Source organism: Girardinichthys multiradiatus, chromosome 7, assembly GCF_021462225.1.
Source record: "Girardinichthys multiradiatus isolate DD_20200921_A chromosome 7, DD_fGirMul_XY1, whole genome shotgun sequence".
Classification (NCBI taxonomy): domain Eukaryota; kingdom Metazoa; phylum Chordata; class Actinopteri; order Cyprinodontiformes; family Goodeidae; genus Girardinichthys; species Girardinichthys multiradiatus.
Window position 1 is genome coordinate 29,422,535 of NC_061800.1, and position 27,602 is coordinate 29,450,136.

Here is a 27,602-nt window from a genome sequence, read left to right on the forward strand (position 1 = left end):
GCAACAACTTAATGCTCACCTTCTACCGATGATCCGCATGGCCCTGTCTTTCAGTATTTAACCCTTTCTCTCTCCTAGACATAGCTACTGACTGAGCTTTTACTGTGACTAACTCTATGTGCTCTCTTTCAGACTCTAACCTTGAAAACTGGCTCAGAGTTTATCTGTTCTTTCTTTCTAGATGAAACGACTAAAGGAGCTACATCCATTAACATTTACTCTTCCTTCCAATAGAAAGTACTCCTGGATCAGTGCTTCTGTGTTCTTTTTGTGTCTCTGCTCTGTTCTCTCAAACCCCCAGTCGGTCGTAGCAGATGGCCGCTCACACTGAACCTGGTTCTGCTGGAGGTTTCTTCCTGTTAAAAGGGAGTTTTTCCTCTCCACTGACGCTACATGCATGCTCAGTATGAGGGATTGGTGCAAAGTCAACGCCAGTGACCGTCCACTGTCTCTACATGCTCTTCCGGGAGGAGGGAATGCTGCAAGTCTCTGACTCGATGCAATCTGCTGGGTTTCCTTAGATAGAAAAACTTTTTATCCAATTTGAATAAATAACTGAATCAGACTGCACTGTTCAATGATTAGAATTAATTGGAATGTAAGTACCTGACTTTTGTGAAGTGCCTTGAGACGACATGTGTTGTTAATTGGCGTTATATAAATAAACTGAAACAGAAAACTGAAATAAACTGGAAGTTGCCTGATTAATGAAGTTCATGTCTGTGTAATTTATTTTCAGTATAAATGCAGCTTACCTGCGAAGGCCTAGGAGGGCTGTTAGAGAACATTAGTGAACAAACAGCATTATGAAGATCAAGGGACACAGAAGACAAGTCAGGGAGAAAGTTGTGGAGATGATTTTTATTTTGAAAAGATTTGAAAAAACATGTATCATATTCCTTCCATTTCACAATAATGCACTACTTTAAGTCTATTATAAAAAATTTCAATAAAATACAGTGACATTTCTGGTTGTAAAATGACACATTTTGAAAACAGTTTGAGATGTGTGAGTACTTCACTGTCTGACAGAAATGGGTGCATTGGTTAATGGGTTAATTGAATTTAGTTTATTTATATAGCGCCAATTCACAACACATGTTGTCTCAAGACACAGCAAACAAACTTAGATTGTGTTTTCATCTTTTACATAGCTCCCATTTATCCGTTTGAACATTTAGGAAACTTGGGTTCAATGTTTTGCTCAAGGACACTCTGACATGTAGAACCAGCTGGAATTGAGCTCAGAACCTTCTGACTGCCAGATGACTACTATTGCCACCGATCTGCAGCCGCCACCTCAGGCTTTTGAAATACGTCGTTTAATTAGTTCAGCCAGTTTGTTTAGTATTAATACAATCAGAGATGTATACACCATTTGGTGTTCCCTCCCACAGCCAAACAACTGAACTATGAGTGCCTGTTTCCATTTAATATACAGGTCCTTCTCAAAATATTAGCATATTGTGATAAAGTTCATTATTTTCCATAATGTCATGATGAAAATTTAACATTCATATATTTTAGATTCATTGCACACTAACTGAAATATTTCAGGTCTTTTATTGTCTTAATACGGATGATTTTGGCATACAGCTCATGAAAACCCAAAATTCCTATCTCACAAAATTAGCTTATCATTAAAAGGGTCTCTAAACGAGCTATGAACCTAATCATCTGAATCAACGAGTTAACTCTAAACACCTGCAAAAGATTCCTGAGGCCTTTAAAACTCCCAGCCTGGTTCATCACTCAAAACCCCAATCATGGGTAAGACTGCCGACCTGACTGCTGTCCAGAAGGCCACTATTGACACCCTCAAGCAAGAGGGTAAGACACAGAAAGAAATTTCTGAACGAATAGGCTGTTCCCAGAGTGCTGTATCAAGGCACCTCAGTGGGAAGTCTGTGGGAAGGAAAAAGTGTGGCAGAAAACGCTGCACAACGAGAAGAGGTGACCGGACCCTGAGGAAGATTGTGGAGAAGGGCCGATTCCAGACCTTGGGGGACCTGCGGAAGCAGTGGACTGAGTCTGGAGTAGAAACATCCAGAGCCACCGTGCACAGGCGTGTGCATGAAATGGGCTACAGGTGCCGCATTCCCCAGGTCAAGCCACTTTTGAACCAGAAACAGCAGCAGAAGCGCCTGACCTGGGCTACAGAGAAGCAGCACTGGACTGTTGCTCAGTTGTCCAAAGTACTTTTTTCGGATGAAAGCAAATTCTGCATGTCATTCGGAAATCAAGGTGCCAGAGTCTGGAGGAAGACTGGGGAGAAGGAAATGCCAAAATGCCAGAAGTCCAGTGTCAAGTACCCACAGTCAGTGATGGTCTGGGGTGCCGTGTCAGCTGCTGGTGTTGGTCCACTGTGTTTTATCAAGGGCAGGGTCAATGCAGCTAGCTATCAGGAGATTTTGGAGCACTTCATGCTTCCATCTGCTGAAAAGCTTAATGAAGATGAAGATTTCATTTTTCAGCACGACCTGGCACCTGCTCACAGTGCCAAAACCACTGGTAAATGGTTTACTGACCATGGTATCACTGTGCTCAATTGGCCTGCCAACTCTCCTGACCTGAACCCCATAGAGAATCTGTGGGATATTGTGAAGAGAACGTTGAGAGACTCAAGACCCAACACTCTGGATGAGCTAAAGGCTGCTATCGAAGCATCCTGGGCCTCCATAAGACCTCAGCAGTGCCACAGGCTGATTGCCTCCATGCCACGCCGCATTGAAGCAGTCATTTCTGCAAAAGGATTCCCGACCAAGTATTGAGTGCATAACTGTACATGATTATTTGAAGGTTGCGTTGTTTGTATTAAAAACACTTTTCTTTTATTGGTCGGATGAAATATGCTAATTTTGTGAGATAGGAATTTTGGGTTTTCATGAGCTGTATGCCATAATCATCCGTATTAAGACAATAAAAGACCTGAAATATTTCAGTTAGTGTGCAATGAATCTAAAATATATGAATGTTAAATTTTCATCATGACATTATGGAAAATAATTAACTTTATCACAATATGCTAATATTTTGAGAAGGACCTGTATAAAAAGTATATGAGCCATCTTGGAAAACAAGCAGTTACTGATTAGATCCCATCAGTGAATGGCTCTAACAGTTTTTCCAATTCTTAAAATGCAGAAGACCAAATGTGCAGTAATTTAAGCTGAGAAGTCTCCTTTGATGCATAGTTGTTATTAAATGATTGACTATGTAGAGTTAAACACATGTCTATGTTTGATATAGCGCATAACATAAATCACCATAATATTCTGTGTGATCTTCTTGACTTACCAGATCAATTTTGTGAAAGACCAACAAACGGACATAATTGGAAAGCTTAATGCAGAGTACCAGGACACAGAGCAGCAGATTATGGACCTTGGTTTAGAGGTATGTTTATTACTGCCTGTGCTAGTAGCTTCAGTTGTTTCTCAGTAGATCACAATAATCCATACTGTGTATACTTACCATCTGCTGGAAAATGTGGACAAAATTGCACATATAAAGACGTGGCATATTAAAAGATGTGGTAATTTGATCTAACAGTACTAAGGTTTTCCAACAATTTAAGGCTCGGTATATCCCTTACACTGACATTTACAGCGAAAGGGCAGTAAAAATGAGCCTATCTTGATCGTGACCCACTCGGCCCAGGCTGAGCACTCCTTCAGACCAACAGCCAAGGTGGGGAGGGACCTGAGTGGACAGCAATGTGCTGCTTAAAACACTATTTAATAGTCATTTTGACATTCAAAGCTAAGGACTTTGTTTATGAAGCAGTAGAACAACTTTCTCTGAAAGCTTTGTCCACCTATGGTTAAAAGAGAACATGTTATGAGTAATGATCCAAAGGTATCAAGATATGACGACACAAGAGAAAGAGAGCTAACATGAAACTGCCATTTCTGCCAACTTCTCCCTCAGCAAAGATCCTCAGCAGAATTAAGAGGGGCAGCTATTGAAGACTTTTTGTAGTCGAGTCAAAATGTTATTTAGAAATAAATTATAAAGCTACAGAAGCTTTAGGTTTTGTTAGGACATTAAAGCAGCTTTGTAAAACCCATCTGTTCGAGCAGAGGAGTCTGTCCAGAAGCTGTTTCATTACTTTCATATAAAGCACGCCAGCTACTGTTTCAGTACGAGATTACTTAGAGATAACTGATCGATTTTTAGGGTCATTGCAAAAACAATTCAGTAAATCCCAAACACTTAATTTTCAGTTGCATTGCTGACATTTTATAAAATATAATGATTATATTATACACTTTCCCAGGTTAATGACTGTGTTTACTATATAAAACATGAAACTGAAAATTAAATCAGGAAAAATTTTGGAAAAATAAAATGTAATGTTATGGGGTCCTAGATTTGAAGGCAGAAAGATGCATTTTTCATCCTCTGTTACTGTCACAGTCACTGTATCATTAATTTATACCTCACTTGTTTTGATGTTACGGTCTCTTTTTGGACTTTCAGTTCAACTTAGTTATTTTGTTTAGTGTGTGTAAAAACATAATTTCATTTTATTTGTGGAGACATAAAAAGTATTTAAGCTGATCAAGTTTAAATAGCAATTTCTTATAAAACGCAAGTGCTCTTTCGATACTGTCAAAAATGTTTTCTTGCACGAAAGTTGGTCACAAATTTAATAAAAGTAGATTTACTAATTACTAGTAATGCTAATTCTTTGACCTCATCTGCAAATCAGATTCAAGGAAAACGTGCTTTAGTTCATTGTTCTGGGATTCAGGCAACACTATTTTTAGTCTCACATTCATGACAGCTTTACACTGCATCAAAGGGGTTTTGCTAATTATTTGTCATTTTCTTTCGTTAACAATTTCTTTGTTGGAGAATATTTCCCCTGTTGGATGTTTGTGTCTCAAACATTCATTCTTAGTGTGGTCAGATGGTTGTTATAGATTTTTTCCAAATCACATCTTTAAATAATGGATATTTTCTTAATTTTGCCTTTTTCATCTTAAAAAGAAAACAACTCAAACTAAATTTAATTTATCTAAATGTACAAACTAACATTTACTTGAACAACATGTGGTTGAACAGAATAAATTTATGTTTGGTTTCATGTTTCCTTTCAGAAATACATTAGCAGTACTTCAGATATTGTGATGAGCTCAGAAACCATTCCTGAGGAGGTTTTGGACTCAGAGTGCCCATATCCAGACCTGATGGACTCTCTGATCCAGGCCTTCCAGTTCCTCTCACAGAGGTACCAAGGCAGACTGCAGAGTCTGAAGGAGCAGCTGGAAAAAACTGACAAGTAAGTCCAATAGCATTTGATTTGATATGAGCAATTATTTTGTGTATTGTTTAAATTAATATTAATTAAGTCTGTAAATCTAGCTGTTTTGATCCTTTGAGCTTGTTATCTTCGTATTTGGTAAATCTGTGGAAATGCAGAACTTATTTAACTCCACAGAATAAGGAGAAGCACATCTGTGACTTTTCTCCAAGTCAGACTGTTGATTAAGATAAGGTTTTCTCCCCAGGTGGTTGATTATACTAACTGCTTTGTACCTTATACTGTCTGGTACAGTAGCTTTGTAGGACTTTTTATCTGTTGGCGGCGTTTGAAGCAGCAGTGGTATTTCTGTGTTGAACTTGTTTCAGGTTCTGTGGCTGGTGCCCAGACGACCATCAACAATTCCAGTTCACGGTGTCTATGTACACTCATGATATACCCAACTACAGAGCGCTCTGCATGGACATGCTGTTGAGACAGTTCCCTGACAGGACACGACTGGAGCTGGTTAGTTTCTTTTTTTACCTAAAGAATACGGCTGAGACAGACAGAGAAGCTACATCCAGTTTTTTCCTATACTGTCTGAATTTAATTATCTGCATATATTGATCTTTTTGGAGCCTGTTACTTAAACATTTGAAGTTGTTTTTGGTCAGGTGTTGTAAAAGCTTATATGAAAAAGCAGCCTATGTCGGTTATACTGCTCCAGGTTTTGTCCATATCTTCAGTTGTGTATATTTACAGGACTGATCATTACATTAGTTTCAGAATGAATAGTTCATGGCAACCCAGTAAGCATATTTGTGTGGAAAGTACGTCTAAATGGTTCATTGACATCTAGGCTATATTATGTAGATGTTAGGTTTAAAAGTGAATTTATTTTTTTACAAATGTGGTTTGTTTTAGACAAGATTGACCAGTCCGCAACAAAAGGAGCGATACCAGCTAGCCTTGAATTCATAACCCTTTGATTTCTATTCTTGTGCTTTTCTAACTTAGCTATGTCACCAGATACCCATTGCTGCACAAGAAAATTTAACCTCAGGAACTTTCAACACATACCAGATTGATTTTTATTACTTTTATGATGACATTATTATTTTTCAAATACAAAATAACCTCTGTTTCTTGCTCTGCCTTGGTGACATTCTGTGAGCGCTGCATCCTCTGTTAACTTTCTGACAGTGGAGCTGTGTGTTATACTTATGCTTGGAAATATACTTGGTTCATTCCAGTTGTCAGGATAGTACTGTGACATCAACCTTGCATCTTCTCTGTGTTATATGGTGGCATAAATTACTTACAGTAGCTTGAAAGGTTCAGAGGTGCCACCATTTTATGTGATTGCAGTATTTCTGGTTTCAAGCTACGGTTATTAATGAACAACCGACATCTTGCTTTTGTGAAAACTAACTCAACCTCGCCTAAATCTCTATATACCCTTTGGGTAAAATACGTGTTGTTTTCATTCTTTAGTATGATGCAATTATGTAAGTATGTTTTTTTTTTATTATCGCAAGTCTTATCTTATCTCAGGCTCTAAACTAAACAAAAATAATGACACTTTTTCCAGACTTTGATATTATTACCATTATATCACAATTTCAATTCAGTTCAGTTTATTTATATAGCACCAATTCACAACACCTGTCGTCTCAAGGCACTTCACAACAGTCAGGTTCATACATTCCAATTAATCCTAACAATTGAACAGTGCATTCAGAGTTAGCTTTTTATTCAAATTGGATAAAACGTTTTTCTATCTAAGGAAACCCAGCAGATTGCATCCAGTCAGAGACTTGTTGCATTCCCTCCTCCAGGATGAGCATGTAGAGATAGTGGACATTCACTGGCGTTGACTTTGCAGCAATCCCTCATACTGAGCATGCATGTAGCGACAATGGAGAGGAAAAACTCCCTTTTAACAGGAAGAAACCTCCAGCAGAACCAGGCTCTGTATGAGCGGCCATCTGCCACGACCGACTGGGGGTTTGAGAGAACAGAGCAGAGACACAAAGAGAATAAAGAAGCACTGATCCAGGAGTTCTTTCTATGGGAAGGAAAAGTAAATGTTAATGGATGTAGCTTCTTTAGTCATTTCACCTAGAAAGAAAGAACAGATAAACTCTGAGCCAGTTTTCAAGGTTAGAGTCTGAAAGAAACCACATAGAGTTTGTTACAGTTAAGCTCAGTCAATTTCCATGTCTAGGAGAGAGAAAGGGTTTAACACTGAAAGACAGAGCTATGTGGATCATCAATAGAGGGTGAGCATTAAGTTGTTGCCAGCAGAAGCTTGAACGATGCCCTTCTCCAGAAAGGTGTCACAGGTAGACACAAAGTCAGGCCAGGTGTAGCTTCTAGGAAGAGAAAAGAGAGAACAAAGTTAAAAGCTGAAAATGTCACAGAGTCACATTTTTGGACTTTGTTTGTGGCTTTGTGTTTGTTTACCTTTTGCTTAGATGTTTCTATTTTGGTTTTTGTATCGTGTTTTCTTTTCTCCCTCTTCCGCCTCCTATTGTTTACTTCTTAAGTTATTTTATGGTTGTTTTCTTATTACTTTGTATGGTTTATTATTATTATTATTATTGTAATTATTATAGTTCTTGGTCTTCCCTGGATTCTCTAGTTTTATTTCTCTTTAGTATCTTTGTGTTTAATTGTGTTTTATTATTTGTTCCTTTGCACTCTTCTTGTTTACTAGTTTATTTTTCTGTTTCCTTTCCAGTTAATTCAGTCAGGTTAGATTTGTTTACTTTTGTATTCAGGTTTTCTTTATGGGTTCTTTGTTTGTTCTTAGGTTGTTATTGTTGTTCCTATGTTCCCTCTAGTTTCTCTGTTTACTTTAGTCATGATTATTCTAGTTTTCTTATTCCTTATTTGATTATTTATCTTTGTCTATAGGTTTGCTTGGTCTGTGTTTCTGTTTATTAGTTACTTTGCCCATGCTCTGTCTTTGTATTTGTTTCACCTGTTCCTTCTGCCTCCCTGCCTCCTTGTCACCCTGTTCTCTGTTTTCTCTGATTACCTGCCCTTTGTTATCCCTCAGTATACAGGTCCTTCTCAAAATATTAGCATATTGTGATAAAGTTCATTATTTTCCATAATGTCATGATGAAAATTTAACATTCATATATTTTAGATTCATTGCACACTAACTGAAATATTTCAGGTCTTTTATTGTTTTAATACGGATGATTTTGGCATACAGCTCATGAAAACCCAAAATTCCTATCTCACAAAATTAGCATATCATTAAAAGGGTCTCTAAACGAGCTATGAACCTAATCATCTGAATCAACGAGTTAACTCTAAACACCTGCAAAAGATTCCTGAGGCCTTTAAAACTCCCAGCCTGGTTCATCACTCAAAACCCCAATCATGGGTAAGACTGCCGACCTGACTGCTGTCCAGAAGGCCACTATTGACACCCTCAAGCAAGAGGGTAAGACACAGAAAGAAATCTCTGAACGAATAGGCTGTTCCCAGAGTGCTGTATCAAGGCACCTCAGTGGGAAGTCTGTGGGAAGGAAAACGTGTGGCAGAAAACACTGCACAACGAGAAGAGGTGACCGGACCCTGAGGAAGATTGTGGAGAAGGGCCGATTCCAGACCTTGGGGGACCTGCGGAAACAGTGGACTGAGTCTGGAGTAGAAACATCCAGAGCCACCGTGCACAGGCGTGTGCAGGAAATGGGCTACAGGTGCTGCATTCCCCAGGTCAAGCCACTTTTGAACCAGAAACAGCGGCAGAAGCGCCTGACCTGGGCTACAGAGAAGCAGCGCTGGACTGTTGCTCAGTGGTCCAAAGTACTTTTTTCGGATGAAAGCAAATTCTGCATGTCATTCGGAAATCAAGGTGCCAGAGTCTGGTGGAAGACTGGGGAGAAGGAAATGCCAAAATGCCAGACGTCCAGTGTCAAGTACCCACAGTCAGTGATGGTCTGGGGTGCCGTGTCAGCTGCTGGTGTTGGTCCACTGTGTTTTATCAAGGGCAGGGTCAATGCAGCTAGCTATCAGGAGATTTTGGAGCACTTCATGCTTCCATCTGCTGAAAAGCTTTATGGGGATGAAGATTTCATTTTTCAGCACCTCCTGGCACCTGCTCACAGTGCCAAAACCACTGGTAAATGGTTTACTGACCATGGTATCACTGTGCTCAATTGGCCTGCCAACTCTCCTGACCTGAACCCCATAGAGAATCTGTGGGATATTGTGAAGAGAACGTTGAGAGACTCAAGACCCAACACTCTGGATGAGCTAAAGGCCGCTATCGAAGCATCCTGGGCCTCCATAAGACCTCAGCAGTGCCACAGGCTGATTGCCTCCATGCCACGACGCATTGAAGCAGTCATTTCTGCAAAAGTATTCCCGACCAAGTATTGAGTGCATAACTGTACATGATTATTTGAAGGTTGACGTTTTTTGTATTAAAAACATTTTTCTTTTATTGGTCGGATGAAATATGCTAATTTTGTGAGATAGGAATTTTGGGTTTTCATGAGCTGTATGCCAAAATCATCCGTATTAAGACAATAAAAGACCAGAAATATTTCAGTTAGTGTGCAATGAATCTAAAATATATGAATGGTAAATTTTCATCATTACATTATAGAAAATAATGAACTTTATCACAATATGCAAATTTTTTGAGAAGGACCTGTATTAGTTGGTTTTGTGTCATTGTTTGTTGCTGGTTCCTTGTGTTTGTCATACCCCGTTCTCAACCCACGTATTTGTGCTGAGTTTTTTCCATGTTCCCGCTGAACCGATCTTGTAAGTTTTTGGATCTGGATTTTGTTTGTATCTGCAGTGCCTTGTTTGGTTTCTTTGGAAAATCTCTGGAAATAAAGCTGAAAACCTTTTACAACATGTTGCTGCCCAGCTCGTGTCTGCACTTTGGTCCGCCCGCAAACCACATCCTGACAGAAAAACAGCAAATAATGCAAAATTGGAGAGTAGTGTGAGAATGTAGCAACCACAACAACATGAATGTTGTAACGTTGTGCTTTCTGGCATTTTGTTATGATTTATAGATTTTGTTCGTGATCCGTATTAATTTTAATAGGGATATACAGCTAAACCCAAAATTATTTTGTCCCCCTGGCAGATTGAGATTTAAAGTTATTTTCATTCAACCAAGAAGTTTATTTTTTTGATACAAAAGGAGAGAGGCATCTCCAAAAAGATAATTAAACAATATAAAAATGGTATCTGACTGTTTTTATTCAGATTTCTTTTTCCATCTTTTCTTGGGTATTTTATTTATTTTTCTTTATTTACTTTAGATTATTTTTACTTCCAGTTAGAAGATAAGTATAGATAACATTACATTACACAAAGATGAATTTAAACCTAAATCTGCCATGTCATATGACTTTACCTGCATAAAAGACCTTAAATTGGCAAGATGCTTGGTCTAAACGTGCCAGAAACTTAGATGAATACAGCATCCACATTTAAATCAGGTCTGCATATTGGCTTAGCATAAACTCTTGTGTCTAAATGATGTGTAGATGTAGTCTGAATGTTAAAATCAGTTCTATTGCCCAGTGGGAGATTGAAAGTTCAAAAGAAAAACATCAAGTAAGGCTCTGAAGCTCCTTCTTACTCCTATATAAAGATCTGTTTCTTCTCAATTATGATTATTAAACAATATGATATGCCTTTTAATGCTCTAAATGTTTGCACAAAACAAATTACAAATGGATGTCTTGTACTTTGTATCTCAACGTCAAAAAGAAAGTACTCCAAAGAAGAACACAGAGTACACTAGCAGCGAGCTTCAATGACTGGGTTGGCTTACACGTTAAAACTATAAAATGGCAAATGCATCCACAAATATATAATACATACTGGTGGCGGCCATATCGGTTTTTGAACCAAGGCATACTAAACTGAACTTGTCTGCATTCTTTAATAACTATTGTTGAATTAGAATGTATGTAAATGAATCTGTCTATAAGACTTGATTGCATTGATTAATAATAGTCCTGTATATAAAATTGATCTGTCATGTAAAGTGGGCTGAGATGATATATGTTGTAAATTGGCACTAAATAAATGAACTGAACTGAACTGAACTGAATTGGATTGTAATAGAACTCGGAGCTGCCAGGTGACCACCGGTTATTTTTGTATTTCCTGCTGTGAACTTAAAAAGACTGACTTGTGAGTACAAAGACAATGCGTAATATTATCGGGCAACACATCAACTGCACCACCATGCAGTCTGGACCCGTAGATTAATTGGTTCCATCGGCCAGATATCTAATACTGATGTTGGATTGGTCCCATTTCTAGGTACAGTAACACCAGTTCTTAATAAATCTCACAACTAAGTTCATGAAGCAGAAGTGAGGCACACATTGCATACACAGTCATGCACATCGGGTATGTCATAGACAAAAGCAGTGTGTGCAGGTTCACAACACACAGAACGTGTTGTTTTTGTCCACATTTTTGTCCAAAAATATATATTTAGTATAAGAGGTTTGCTTATTTATTTATTTGGCTTATATGTGGACCTCCGGAAAACTATATGGTAAATGCCAGGGCTTGTTTGTAATTTATCCCTTTGCAAATACTATCTTTTACTATAAATTTAGTACTGTTATGTGCATAAAAAGTCACATAACCTGAATTTGGATTGCTTATATGTTGAAGCAGTCATTTGCACATGCACACCCCCAAAAACACCCCACCCACCTGACTCCCTCCATCAGATGCAGTCAACCAGTGTGAGTCCCCTGCTCCCTGATCAATGTGGCTCAGCACCCTGAACTGAGATAAGCCGGAACAATGATCTGCTCAACATGCTGCAGGATGTGCCGTGTCACACACTGTGGACAACTGGCTCTCGCCACCGCCTCATGTCGCCATGACAACCGCCAGGCCCTCTCTCCTCCCCTCGCCAGCACCCAGAGACTTGTCGTCATATCAGTTCCAGCTGGGTACCACATTTAGAGCTGTGATCGTTCAGCCTCGGGGATGTTGCGAGGAGGAGGAGGAGGAGACGTGTCTTTCAATGAGCTCTTCACCTTCCAGGTCTGACTCCACCTAATCCAGCTATTAGTCATAATTAAACTAGCTTGCTATTCAGTATGGGTATAGATTAATTTTGTGAAAGTCCTCTGATTACAGGTACATTCCAAAAAATTTGAATATTGTGTAAAAGTGCAATATTTTTTGCCAGTCATCTCAGAAAGCGAAATTACATAGAATCATTACACATAGAGTGATACATTTCAAGACTTTGTTTCTTGTAATTTTGATGATTATGGCTTACAGGTAAAGAAAACCCAAAATTCAGTGTCTCAGAAAATTTGAATGCTGTGGAAAAGTTTATTATTGGACACTCATGGTGTCACATCCTAATCAGCAAATTAACTCAAAACACCTGTAAAGGTTTCCTGAGCCTTTAAATGGTCTCTTACTCTGGGTCATCAGCTACACAATCATAGGGAAGACTGCTGACTTGACAGATGTCAAGAAGACAGTCATCGAAGCCCTTTACAAGGAGGGTAAGCCACAAAAGGTCATTGCTGAAGAAGCTGGTTGTTCAGAGTTCTGTATCCAAGCCTATTCACAAAAAATTGAGTGGAAGGAGAAGGTGATGTAGGAAAAGGTGCACCTGCAGCAGGGATAACCGCATCCTTGAGAAGATTGTCAAACAAAATCCAAACATACACAAGGAGTGGACTGAGACTGGAGGCGGTGCATCAAGAACCACCACACACAGACGAATACTAGACATGGGCTACAAATGTTTCATTCCTTGTTTCAAGCCACTTATGAACCGGATACAATGTCAGAAATATCTTAGCTGGGCTAAGGAGAAAAGGAACTGGACTGTTGCTCTGTGGTCCAAAGTCCTGTTTTAATATGAAAGGAAATTCTGCATTGCATTTGGAAATCAAGGTTCCAGAGTCAGGAGGAAGAGTGGAGAGGCACAGAATCCATGTTGCTTGAAGTCCAGTGTGATGTTTCCAGTCAGTGATGGTTTGGGTGTCATGTCATCTGCTGGTATTGGTCCACTGTGTTTTCAGAGGTCCACAGTCAATGCAACCATCTACCAGGAAATTCTAGAACACGTCATGCTTCCCTTTGCTGACAAGCTGAGTGGAGATGTTAATTTTATTTTCCAGCAGGACTTGGCGCCTGCCCACACTGCCAAAGGTACCAAAAGCTGGTTCAATGACCGTGGTGTTCCTGTGCTTGATTGGCCACCAAACTCCCCTGAACTGAACCTCATAGAGAATCTATGGGCTGTTGTCAAGAGGAAGATGAGAGATACCTGACCCAACAAGGCTGATGACCTGAAGGCAGCTATCAAAGTAATCTGGGCTTCAATTACACCAATACAGCGCCACAGGCTGATCACCTCTGTGCCACGGCAAGAGGAGGCCCAACCAATTATTGAGTGCATAGAAATGGGCATACTTTTCAGAAGCCTAACATTTGTGCTCAAAACATCCTTTTTTTATTGGTCTATTGTGATATTCCAATTTTCTGAGACACTGCAATTTGGATTTTCTTTACCTTGTAAGCCATACTTATCAAAATTACAAGGAATAAAAGCTTGAAATATTTTACTCTATGTGGAATTAATCTCTACGAAATAGTCGTTTCACTTTCTGTCTGACTGACAAACAATATTACACTTTTACGGAATATTCTAATTTTCGGGATGGACCTGTAGGTGCATAGATGCTGGTTTGCTATTAGTGTTTGGACAAATCTAACCTTTAATTTATGTTGTGTGGAGACAAACGTTTATCTCATGTTTCCTTCCAAATGAAGGGACAAATATGAAAAGATCAGTATCCAGTAACCTAAATGGGTTAAACTGAACTTTTCTGTGAGGGTTCCACTCTGTTTGAAAAACAAAGGTTTTCACACCCTTTCACTTCACGCTGATACCGCTAAATAAAATACAGTGCAATAAATTGCCTTTAAAAGTCACCAGATTCTATCTCATCTCAAAGGCCTCAGGGATTTGTTGCTGAAAAAACCCCATCATAAAGACCATATGAAAATAGAAAGAGTGTTGTACTACTGCAAACGGACTTGGCTGTCCACCTACGCTTACAGGCTGGGCAAATAGAACATTGATCAGAGAAGCAGCCAAGAGGGCCAAGGCAACTCTGGAGGAGCTGCAGAGATTCACAGCTTAGGTGGGAGAATCTGTTGACAGGAAAAGTCACGCTGCATTAAAAATCTGGATATAACTGAAGAAAGCACAATAACTGAATTGAAACGCATGCCACACATTTAGATTTTTATTTGTAAAGACTTTTGAAAATGCATGATTTCACTTTACAACGATATGCTACCATGAGTTGGTCGATCGCCTGCATTTCAAATAAAATACATTGAAGCTTGTTTTGATGTATATAAATTAGGAAAAGCTGAAGGGTGTGAATACTTTTGGAAGAAAAAATATTTTAATTAGTTGAATTTTGTTAGAAATAATTTTTATTATTTTGCTCACCTGTCAGCAGGTTTGACGTGTACTGAATCATTCCAGGACAAATGAATCATTTAGTCTTGTTTATTCATAGATAGCATGTGTAAGGCAAAGTGTTTTTATCCGTAACACAAAAATAAGAAGCTTAATGGCCCAGCCTGTAATCTCTCAGTTACATGGATCCGTTCAACCTTTTCCAGTTCTGTTTTTATTTGTTTGGTTTTGCAGAGTAATAAAGCAAGAAAAGTTGTGCAGAGGCCGAGAATTTGTTAGTTACTCAGAGTTTTCTTATTTTCTTAAATCATTCAGATTTGGAAGAAAAAAATTATCCCAGTCACCACAGGTTACAGCTGCAATCCAAGTACAAATAACTCGTGTTACCTTTTTCAGTTCTGGTATAATGCATAGCACATGATGTAGATGAGCATTTCATAAGTGGTTTGCTGACCTAAAGTTGAACCAATCTCTGAGTTTTTATTGTCAGGTGATGGGGCTCAGGTTTACTTTGTGTAAAGAACTCCCTCTGCTGGATGGGGCATTTTATTGTCTTTTATAGTATTTCAGCTCATATGCCACAGAGACAGCAATATTTCACAGTAATAGTGTCAAAAAGTAAAACTTAGAGGGATATTTACAATGTCTTGCAAAAGTTGCTATTCCCCATATTTTGTACACGTTACAACCACAAATTGTAGTGTATCTTCTTTCTTTTTTTTGTGTGATGGACCCAGTTAAAGTAGCATGTTTTGTGAAAAGGGAGGAAAATGGTACCTGGGTTTGAATTTGTTCCTTTTTTTTTTTTTTACAAATAAACGTCTGAAAAGTGTGGTGTGCCTTTGTTCAGTCTACCGACGTCAATACTTTGCTGTGAAATCGTTGCCCTTTCATCTTTGCAAAATAGCTTATGTTCAGTCAAATTTGATAGAGAGCATCTGTAAAGAGCATTTTGCAAGTCTTGCCCCAGGTCTGGACTTTGAATGGGCCATTTTAACAAATGAATATGCTTTGATCTAAACCAGTTTATTGCTGCGTGTTTAGGGATGTTGTCCTGTTGGAAGGTGAACTACTGCACTGCACTGTCTCTTTTGCAGCCTCTAACAGGTTTTCTTCCACACTGCCATGTATTTAACTGGATGTAATCATAAATCCACACCTTACCTTCTAGATGTTTATTTCTAAAATGGTTTGAAAATAATTTTTTATTCTCCTCACTCTTCTCTCTTACTCTTCTTATGTGCTTCTTTGTGTTGGCCTATCACATAAAATCCCAATAAAATACACATTGATCGGCTGAAAGAGACTAAACCGCAAAAAACGTCTGTAAAGCACTTTGTGTGTGGTTTTTGATTCTGTCTTCTCATTCTTTCATGGATGCAGCAGATGTTCACAGAGGAAATGTGGATCATTGTAGCCAAGTGTTGCCATACTTTAAATTGTTTAGAGAAGACTCTGTGCAGCTTGATGGATCTTCACACCATAACTTACTATAATAGACAGCATACATGCATGGACACAAAGAGACAATATACAGTGTGTGCAAACATAAGCCATGTGCCTTTATGCAAATTTGTGTGTTTACGCTAATTGTGTCTAAAAACAAATAAGTACAGGCAAGGACGGTGAAGAAGAGGACAGGCAAAGTGAGGAATAAAAGGGTGAATCTTCGAAAGTTGCACATTAATAAACAGGATTTGCTTGACTAATCCTGCCACTTCTGTTGCGTCGGCATGTCTGTCAGACTACTCATTTTCAATAAAACCAGTCATCCGTCTAATTCCTTCACACTGTCAGTTAGCCGCTATTAGCCCATAGATGAATATCATTCCCTCTGTTCCAATGAGGCAGCCAAGTGGTGCAGCCTCCGAAGGTGCTGACACAATGATGAATAGCTATGGGCAGCCCTCACCCCGAAAAGAACTGTTTTCCTTCAGAACATTTCACAGCCAGGAGAGAAGGATGGTTTTATACCCCAGCGGAGCTAGATCTGGCACGAAGGTGTCCCTGTGGTAATGCTACCTTTAGTGTAGACAGTGTATCATGCAGGAATGTTTGTGAATTTTTCAGAGCACGTCATAAATTTGTTGCATAATGCAGAACAAGTTGGACTTGGCTGAAGTAACACAATTTTTATTATCTTCTTTGGGTTTTAAAAATGTTAAATAAGAATACTCCTTGTATATTGCCATTAAAAAGTGTTTGCCCCCTTACATATTTGTATTGTTTTCTTATTTTTGTCACACTTGTTTCCCATGTTAGTAATCATTAAAACAAGTACATTATCAGGCAAAGATAACCTGTGTAAGCACAAAACATAGAACCTGTCTGACAACATGAAGTAGGCTAAGATCCAAATGTTTCTGGCACAACTTCACCTACTCCCAGGTGCATGGAGAGGGTCAAAGGTCGGGTGAGGAGAAGTCTCCAGCCACACTTGGAATACTAGGAAATAACTTTATTTGCAGACCAACAGGTTTCAGCTTGTGGCCTTCATCAGGGTCACTTAGAAATTGCTTAAATAGAACCTGTCAAGCATATCGATAATTCATCTGGAGGTCACAAAAGAAAACAGAACAACTTCTAAAGTACTACAGGCCTCACTTACCTCAGTTAAGTGTTCACGATTCAGCAATAAGAGATTGGGCAAAATGGAACAGTTTCAAGTTAAAAATCAGAAAGAAGACAAAGGCACTTGGCACATTTCCCAAAAAACATCTTGACGATTCCCAAGACCTTTGGTAAAACAGTCTGTGGAATAGGGATGCATCACATACATCTTCTGTAAAACTAACAGTATTTCAAAAAGCTAACATACAGACAGTTATACATGGTGGAGGTAGTGTTATGGTCTGGGGCTGCATTGCTGGACCACTTGATCTAATTAATGGAATCATAAATTCTGCTCTCTAGAAGAAAATCCTGAAGCAGACTGTCCAGCCAGTTTGTAACCTTAAGCCAGGGGTGTGCAAAATGTGGCCAGGGGGCAATGTGCAGCCCTTAAAATAATTTTGTGTGGTCCCTGACCGCCGGTCAAATAAATTTTGCCCTCCAGCAATAGGAAATGATGCAGATGATAATCTGTTTTTAAATAATTTTTAGGATGATGTTTTTAATGACAGTCTGCTTAAATGGAAAATATTAGGTACAACATAAAATATTTTTCTTTTATTAGCTACATTTCTTCAGCTTTTCTTTTAATATCATATAGTAAATAAAGCCACAAAAACCCAGCAACCTTTTACTCAAAAACTGTTCTGCGTTTTTAAATGGGGAAAAAACCCAAAAAGTATGGCCCCTGTGTACTTTCAACTTGGCAGTGCAAAATGTTTGGAAATCACTGCCTTAAGGTCAATGCACTTGGGTAGTGTAGCAGGGAATGATCTAAAGCAAACCAGCAAGTCCACCTCTGCATGGCTCCAAAAAGCTAAATGATTATTTTGGAGATGTCATGATTTAAAGGAGTTTGGGTTCTGTTTTGGGGTTTTTCTCTCTTCATGATTATGTTTTCCAGGGGATGCTTTTGTTCATTCCTTTAGGTTTTTATTTCTTATTTGTTCTGTTTATGGTGCAGTTCATGTTCTGTTACTTTTACAAGAATTTCCCTTGGTTAGATTGTGTCCTTGGATTTCTGTTTACTTCCAGTCATGTTTTGTTTTCACTCTCTGCCGTAGTAATCAGCTTCATCTGGTCCACCTGCTTATGCCTATCAGTCTCACGGTTTTCACCTGTGCTATGCTCATTAAATACTCTGCTGTTCTGTTTACCCCTTGTGGATACATACTGTTTGTCATGCCAAGCCGAGCCAGTCCATGTCACCTTTTTTTGGTTATTTATTAAAACCTTTTTTATCCACTGTGCTTCTGCCTCGCTGCCTGTTATTGCTACCAAGGGTGGCACAACCAGGTATTAAATTTATATTTCACATAGGTCCAGATTGTTATGAGTATGGTATGTTCCTCAGTAAATAAAGTCGTCTGTTGAAAACTGCTTTTCGCATTTATTGAGGTTATCTTTGTTTGGTGATCTGAAACATTTACACATTTAAGTGAGATGAAGTTTAAAAGCGAACACATTTAGCAATCGCGTGTCAGCGTTCATTCTCATGCTTTCAGATGCAGCATGAACGTTTGTGGGACGTGCAGCGATTCACCCAGACGCAGATAAGAGTCGTGACCCAGCAGTGGCAGCGAGACCTGCAGGAGCTTCTGGACAGGGCCCTGGTCACGCTGCAGGAGGCAAAACACGCCCACCAGGAGGAGCTGGAGCACCACAGAGACCGCCAGCATCAGCAGGACATCTGCTTTCAACTCAGAGAGAAAGTTAGTGCCTCTTTTACTTTTTCCCCTGGTCTCTTTGTGATAAACACACATCTGTTAGTTTGGATAGAATGGAGATAATTGATCTCAAAGCTTTAGGATAAAGCACTTTATATGTCCTTTTTAGAGTGTCGATATTATAGTGAGGCGTGAAAGAGATCGTAAAGGCAGGCTTGTTCTACTGCCTGCTTGTGTATTGTATATCTGCTGATGAGGCTGTATATTATGCCGGTTTGCCAGACAGCATCTCTTGCTTTAGCTGCCTCTTGGGATGCGCTGTGAATGCAAACAAGCTAATAAGGATGGTCTGGCGAACATGATGCTGCTGCCTCAGAGGGGTGCTAGTTACACACTGACACAATAAATCCATGTGTGGCTGATGTTGTACTGTATGAATTTCATTTGGTTTCCCTATGTTGTTTTTGTAAATGGTGTCTTTGTCCTGTGGCTGGAATGAACACTGTGACATGTGATGGGTTGAGCCAGAATGAAGGAGGCTCATTCTGTCAAATATCAGCAGATTAGTTGTTTGTGTACTGCACAATGTTTAGAATTTGTTTCACTCTTTATATTCATTAATTTGCTATAATTATTTGGGTTTTAACTTTGTTTTTTTACAAATAAAAATCAAAAAATAGGAGACTGTATTTTTGTAATGTATTTGTTTTACAGCATTACCCTGTATTTAGCTCCCAATATTGTCCCATTATCTCTGACCAGCTTCCCTGCCTTTGCTGAAGAATAATATGTCGATGATGCTGTCACAGCATGAACACACCAACTCATTTTCCCCTGTTGGATGGTGGGCTCATATTGATGTGCAGTTTTAGATTTTAGGTTCTGTTTCACATTAGACCAGAAGGCCCTCTTCCACTTCCATATGTTTGCTGTGGCTCCTCCATGGTTTTTGGCAACATCTAAAGAGGACTTCTTACGGCTTTTTTATAGTTGCTGTCTTCTTGCCACTCTTTCATAAAGGCTAGATTTTTTAACTACATGACTAATAGTTAGAAGATTATCCCACCTGAGCTGTGGCTCTTTCCAGCTCCTCCAGAGTTAACATGGACCCCTTGCCTTTTGTGATTGATGCTGTATTTGCTTGGCCTGTCAGTTCAGTTGGGCATTCATGTCTTGCTTTTATCCACTTTTGGAGAACTGAACCGTACTCTATTAATATGCTTGTTTTTTTTAAAAATCTGACTCAACTTTAAACTTCTCCACAGCTTTATCTCTGACCTGTCTGCCGTGCTCCTTGATCTTCATGATTCTGTTTATTAACCAATGTTTTCTAACACACCTCTGAGGCCTTCACAGACCAGCTGGGTTGTACTGTGATTAAATTACACATACATGGACCCTTTTTACTAATTAGTGACTACTTTGTTTTGGTCGATCACATACAATCCTAATAAAATACACAGATGTTTGTGTTATAATTTGACAAAATAAGTAAAAGGTTCTAGGGGTAGAAATACTTTGCAAGACACTGTCTATCATTGTACTGTTGTTGCTTGAAAACTCTGAAAAGCCCATGTAGAAAATGTCTGTTTTTAGATTGCCATCTCCTTCTCTTTTGCATTCTGTTTTACTTTAAAAAAAGATCAGCGAATAGAAAGAAAAAGGTTTTTAAAGCTATCTGACGAACAACTAATTACTTTTCACATGAAAGCTGCAAGCCTAACCTTCAGGGAGAAAAGCTCTTTTCTAAAAGAGTTCACTTTTGCATAAGTAGTATAATAATATAATAATATCTTACATTATTACTGATTTCGACAGCTGAAGTTAAAACACATATTTATAAAAAATATATCAAACAAAGTAACTAACAAATGTATGTATATATGTATATATATATATATATATCTATATATAGACATATATCTATCTATATATATATATATATATATATATATATATATATAGATAGATAGATATAGACATATATCTATATATATAGAGATATGTATGTAGATATATATCTACATATATATATTACATACATATATACACTGCTCAAAAAACTAAAGGGAACACTTAAACAAGACAATATAACTCCAAGTAAATCAAACTTCTGTGAAATCAAACTGTCCACTTAGGAAGCAACACTGATTGACAATCAATTTCACAGCTGTTATTCAAATGGAATAGACAACAGGGGGAAATCTTTGGCGATTAGCAAGACACACTCAATAAAGGAGTGGTTCTGCAGGTGGGGACCACAGACCACTTCTCAGTACCTATGATTTCTGGCTGATGTTTTGGTCCCTTTTGAATGTTGGTGGTGCTTTCACACTCGTGGTAGCATGAGACGGACTCTACAACCCACACAAGTGGCTCAAGTAGTGCAGCTCATCCAGGATGGCACATCAATGTGAGCTGTGGCAAGAAGGTTTGCTGTGTCTGTCAGCGTAGTGTCCAGAGCCTGGAGGCACTACCAGGAGACAGGCCAGTACACCAGGAGACGTGGAGGAGGCCGTAGGAGGGCAACAACCCAGCAGCAGGACCGCTACGTCTGCCTTTGTGCAAGGAGGAACAGGAGGAGCACTGCCAGAGCCCTGCAAAATGACCTCCAGCAGGCCACAAATGTGCATGTGTCTGCACAAACGGTTAGAAACTGACTCCATGAGGATGGTATGAGGGCCCGACGTCCACAAATGGGGGTTGTGCTCACAGTCCAACACCGTGCAGGACGCTTGGCATTTGCCAGAGAACACTAGGATTGGCAAATTCGCCACTGGCACCCTGTGCTCTTCACAGATGAAAGCAGGTTCACACTGAGCACATGTGACAGACGTGACAGAGTCTGGAGACACCGTGAAGAGCGATCTGCTGCCTGCAACATCCTTCAGCATGACCGGGATGGCATTTCTTTGGAGGGCCGCACGCTCGCCAGAGGTAGCCTGACTGCCATTAGGTACCGAGATGAGATCCTCAGACCCCTTGTGAGGCCATATGCTGGTGCGGTTGGCCCTGGGTTCCTCCTAATGCAGGACAATGCTAGACCTCAAGTGGCTGGAGTGTGTCAGCAGTTCCTGCAAGATGAAGACATTGAAGCTATTGACTGGCCCGCCCGTTCCCCAGACCTGAATCCGATTGAGCACGTCTGGGACATCATGTCTCGCTCCATCCACCAACGTCACGTTGCACCACAGACTGTCCAGGAGTTGGCGGATGCTTTAGTCCAGGTCTGGGAGGAGATCCCTCAGGAGACCATCCACTGTCTCATCAGGAGCATGCCCAGGTGTTGTAGGGAGGTCATACAGACACGTGGAGGCCACACACAATACTGAGCCTCATTTTGACTTGTTTTAAGGACATTACATCAAAGTTGGATCAGCCTGTAGTGTGTTTTTACACTTTGATTTTGTTGATTAGCAAGACACACTCAATAAAGGAGTGGTTCTGCAGGTGGGGACCACAGACCACTTCTCAGTACCTATGCTTTCTAGCTGATGTTTTGGTCAGTTTTGAATGTTGGTGGTGCTTTCACACTCGTGGTAGCATGAGACGGACTCTACAACCCACACAAGTGGCTCAGGTAGTGCAGCTCATCCAGGATGGCACATCAATGTGAGCTGTGGCAAGAAGGTTTGCTATGTCTGTCAGCGTAGTGTCCAGAGCCTGGAGGCGCAACCAGGAGACAGATGAGATCCTCAGAACCCTTGTGAGACCATATGCTGGTGCGGTTGGCCCTGGGTTCCTCCTGATGCAGGACAATGCTAGACCTCATGTGGCTGGAGTGTGTCAGCAGTTCCTGCAAGATGAAGACATTGAAGCTATGGACTGGCCCGCCCGTTCCCCAGACCTGAATCCGATTGAGCACATCTGGGACATCATGTCTCGCTCCATCCACCAACGTCACGTTGCACCACAGACTGTCCAGGAGTTGGCTCATCAGGAGCATCTCCAGGCGTTGTAGGGAGGTCATACAGACACGTGGAGGCCACACACAATAATGAGCCTCATTTTGATTTGTTTTAAGGACATTACATCAAAGTTGGATCAGCTTGTAGTGTGTTTTTCCACTTTAATTTTGTGTGTGACTCCAAATCCAGGCCTCCATTGGTTAATAAATTTGATTTCCATTGATGATTTTTGTGCAATTCTGTTGTCAGCACATTCAACTTTGTACAGAACAAAGTATTCAATGAGAATATTTCATTCATTCAGATCTAGGGTGTGTTATTTGAGTGTTCCCTTTATTTTTTTGGGCAGTGTATATACAGGGGTTGGACAATGAAACTGAAACACCAGTCATTTTAGTGTGGGAGGTTTCATGGCTAAATTGGACCAGCCTGGTAGCCAGTCTTCATTGATTGTACATTGCACCAGTAAGAGCAGAGTGTGAAGGTTCAATTAGCAGGGTAAGAGCACAGTTTTGCTCAAAATATTGAAATGCACACAACATTATGGGTGACATACCAGAGTTCAAAAGAGGACAAATTGTTGGTGCACGTCTTGCTGGCGCATCTGTGACCAAGACAGCAAGTCTTTGTGATGTATCAAGAGCCAGGGTATCCAGGGTAATGTCAGCAAACCAGCAAGAAGGACGAACCACATCCAACAGGATTAACTGTGGATGCAAGAGGAAGTTGTCTGAAAGGGATGTTCGGGTGCTAACCCGGATTGTATCCAAAAAACATAAAACCACGGCTGCCCAAATCATGGCAGAATTAAATGTGCACCTCAACTTTCCTATTTCCACCAGAACTGTCCGTCGGGAGCTCCACAGGGTCAATATACACGGCCGGGCTGCTATAGCCAAACCTTTGGTCACTCATGCCAATGCCAAACGTTGGTTTCAATGGTGCAAGGAGCGCAAATCTTGGGCTGTGGACAATGTGAAACATGTATTGTTCTCTGATGAGTCTACCTTTACTGTTTTCCCCACATCCGGGAGAGTTACGGTGTGGAGAAGCCCCAAAGAAGCGTACCACCCAGACTGTTGCATGCCCAGAGTGAAGCATGGGGGTGGATCAGTGATGGTTTGGGCTGCCATATCATGGCATTCCCTTGGCCCAATACTTGTGCTAGATGGGCGCGTCACTGCCAAGGACTACCGAACCATTCTTGAGGACCATGTGCATCCAATGGTTCAAACATTGTATCCTGAAGGCGGTGCCGTGTATCAGGATGACAATGCACCAATACACACAGCAAGACTGGTGAAAGATTGGTTTGATGAACATGAAAGTGAAGTTGAACATCTCCCATGGCCTGCACAGTCACCAGATCTAAATATTATTGAGCCACTTTGGGGTGTTTTGGAGGAGCGAGTCAGGAAACGTTTTCCTCCACCAGTATCACGTAGTGACCTGGCCACTATCCTGCAAGAAGAATGGCTTAAAATCCCTCTGACCACTGTGCGGGACTTGTATATGTCATTCCCAAGATGAATTGACGCTGTATTGGCCGCAAAAGGAGGCCCTACACCATTCTAATAAATTATTGTGATCAAAAACCAGGTGTTTCAGTTTCATTGTCCAACCCCTGTATATGCCATGGGGAGACAATTGAGAGTGGTGGAGATGGGCTGAATCTTTAATGACAAAATAAGAACAAAGAGAACTCAGGTTTTACACGAGAAGCTCAGGAAATGGAAATTGGAGAAGCGTAACAGAAGAATCCAGTGAGAAACAATAAAACAATGGCTTAAATATTGATGTAGGGGTGGAGAATGACATTGGAACCAAGTGAGCTAATCAAAGGGAATGTAGAACCACTGTGGCAGAGTGAGAGCAAGGAGACTGAAGGAGGGAGACTAATTAACACAGACAACACACAGGGAGCTGAACTAAGACACAAAAGGGTCTACAGGTCAATGGGAAAGGGCCTAACACTAACGTAAGAGAACAAACTAGAGAAAATAGAGAGAGGTAAGAACCTGAGAAATAAGTAAGCAACTAAACATAAAGGAATTAATTATATGAAAAGACACCAAGAACAAAAATGAGCAACACAGAGAAATTAATTGAATATGGAAATCTATAAATAATAATAAACAACTCAGAAATGATCAAAACACAATAAAACATCTGTGGATTATGGCAACAACATTATCTGTAGTTATTACAGTCAGTCAGTGGGTGGGCTGGAAATCCTTCCAACTAACTTTACAAGTATTTTTACAATGAAGATCCCAAAACACACCTGACATTATTTATAACAGACATAATTTCTAAAATAAAAACACATCTGCTGCTCCTCCTCTGGATCCAAAGCTGGGCTGGTAGCAAACCAGTGAGTGATTTAAAACATACCATATACCTTTGTACTACATATGTTAGTAGATCTTTTTGCTGATCCGATTAATGTGGCATATTCACCATATATGTTAGTTTGATCGTATGTATCTTCTCCATCTTGCAGATTCTTTCAGTTTGACTAAAAGTTTGCTATATAGTGGACAGGATATTTAGCTTCCATAGCAACAGTGATAAAGAAGAACTGGGCTTTTATATTTTATTTCCACATTGTGTCCATATCAAGGCCAATTTTCTCTTTATATTCAGCTCTGACTGAATGGAGGAACATCAGAAACAATGCAGTGACTAGCATAATAACATTGTGCTGGGAAGCAACACAAAGGTTTCTGAAATGATGTGGTATGTTAGTTACAGCAACAATGCTTCCTACATTGAGGCTCAGACTCAATGTAGTTTCAATAAAACAACACATTCACTTAGATTACATGCATGTCACTCATGTAAATGCATGCTTTTTTATTAACTGAGACAGGAAAAATGCGTTTGTTTTGCACAGAACTCAGCTTACACTGAGGCTCAGATGGATGCAAGTTTGCATCCAGTCATTATTTTCCCTTTGCTCTTATCATCACAGCACAGTGACACAGCAGAGAGAAAAGATGGATTCGCCTTCTTACTGCTTCTGTGTCTTTAACGCTTTGGTTTCCGCAGCCCCTCCGGCGGGTCTATTGCCATTGTTAAAGAAGTACCCAAGCACAGTTCTAAGAAGGCAGCAGGGAGGAGATTAATAAACAAATTAAACGTTTAAAGGGAGAAACAGCAGCTCGTACCTCAAAACCCAGAGGAGAGGAGCATAAGGGACATCGAAAGCAAATACAGATCAGGATAGTGCAGTGAACAAAGAAATTCAAGAAGATCTAATGCTAAACAACAAAATAATAATAATTCAAAGGAGTTGTAACAATAAGAGACCTGAACAGGAAGCAAAACAAAAAAGGAAAAAGGAAGGAATCAAGGAAGTTAGAAAAGTTTCAGTATGTAACATGAAAACAGGACAAATCCCTTCTCTGTTATCCCTACCACCTCATATTTGTAAAAAGACATTAAAATAAATTAATCTTATATTGCAATGCTGTGATCTCACAGTAACACCTTTAATTTTCAGTACATTTATGCAGTAGGTCAGAAATCTTAAAAAAAAAAAAAAAAAACAGTTTTCAACAAAATCACCAGTTGCACAATTATTGGTACCCCTAACAATCCCTTTAAAACAAATTTAATTGAAGCATTTAACTTAACTTTTTTAGTTGATCAGAGTTTTTAGGAATGTCTAATTAATAATCCGGTTTTCTGTGCAAAGCTGTAGTGCGATCAACTACAATACATTTCTGTCATGGTAAAAACTACAGTAGAACTAGAAACAGTAAATAAGAGACGCTATGATCCAGACAGCGGTGTCGAGCTGGCGAAGGAGCTGTTTCCATACTACCGTCTGCTTCCTTCTGGGTCGGGAGCGGTTTGGTAGATATCCTGTGTCTGTAGAGAGAACAAGTATTTAAAACTCTTAATAAAGGAAAAGATGCCGTTGTTTTTAAAAAAAAAAGGAAGTTTAATTAATGGACTAAACCCAAACAAGATGCCAGAGACCCCATGTAGACAGACTTTTAAGTCAGTATTTTATACATTGTTAAGGACCCAGGAGTCTAGATGTTGGTGTCCAAACTTTTTGCACTTCAGGCTAAAATTGACAAGTTGTAAATATGGGACATAACCACAATAGGGTTGCGGCCTGTGTTGTGGCGGATGGCGTGACCCACGTATGGAGGCCTCATATCTCAACGCAGAAGTCCTGTGTTCGAGTCCTGACTTCTCCAGCATGTCTCTGCACTCTCTCCACCCCATTTCAAGAACTGTCCATTTTGAAATAAAGCCCACTAGTGCCATAAAAAAGCTGAATAATTGTATAGTGAATTCTTTTCTTTTTAACAGCTCAGCTATAAATTAAACAACATAAAGTGCTAATTATTAAAGGTCTCAAAAAAGAAGTTTGCCTTCATAAGAAAAAGATGTACAGATTTCTATTTTGTTGGTCTTAAAAATGTTTTTAGTCTGTTCCCAGCAACAAAAATTAGAACTTTTTGTTAAAAATCCTATTATATTTAGACAGGTTTAAGTAATAGGTGTGCCCAAGTCTGTTTTTGAGAATACGGTTGCTGGATTTTTGTGGCTCTGCTTACTAAGGATATTAAAAAGAAACATGGCTAATAAAAGAAAAATACTTTCTGTTGTACCAAATATTTCTTCATTTAAGAAGACTGTTATGGAAAACCTCATCCTATAATTTATAA

General features: G+C 39.6%; 1 protein-coding gene across 3 annotated transcripts in view; it reads left to right on the forward strand.

Moving 5' to 3' along the window:
- The window catches only part of LOC124870800 (coiled-coil domain-containing protein 148-like), a 75,649-nt gene that overhangs the window by 21,155 nt on the left and 26,892 nt on the right, over positions 1-27,602 (forward strand). For all 3 annotated transcript variants that reach the window (XM_047369602.1, XM_047369604.1, XM_047369601.1), the window contains exons 7-10: positions 3,301-3,396; positions 5,106-5,287; positions 5,638-5,776; positions 18,845-19,051. In XM_047369602.1, the coding sequence (XP_047225558.1) occupies positions 3,301-3,396; positions 5,106-5,287; positions 5,638-5,776; positions 18,845-19,051 (624 nt within the window). The remainder of the gene's footprint in view (positions 1-3,300; positions 3,397-5,105; positions 5,288-5,637; positions 5,777-18,844; positions 19,052-27,602) is intronic.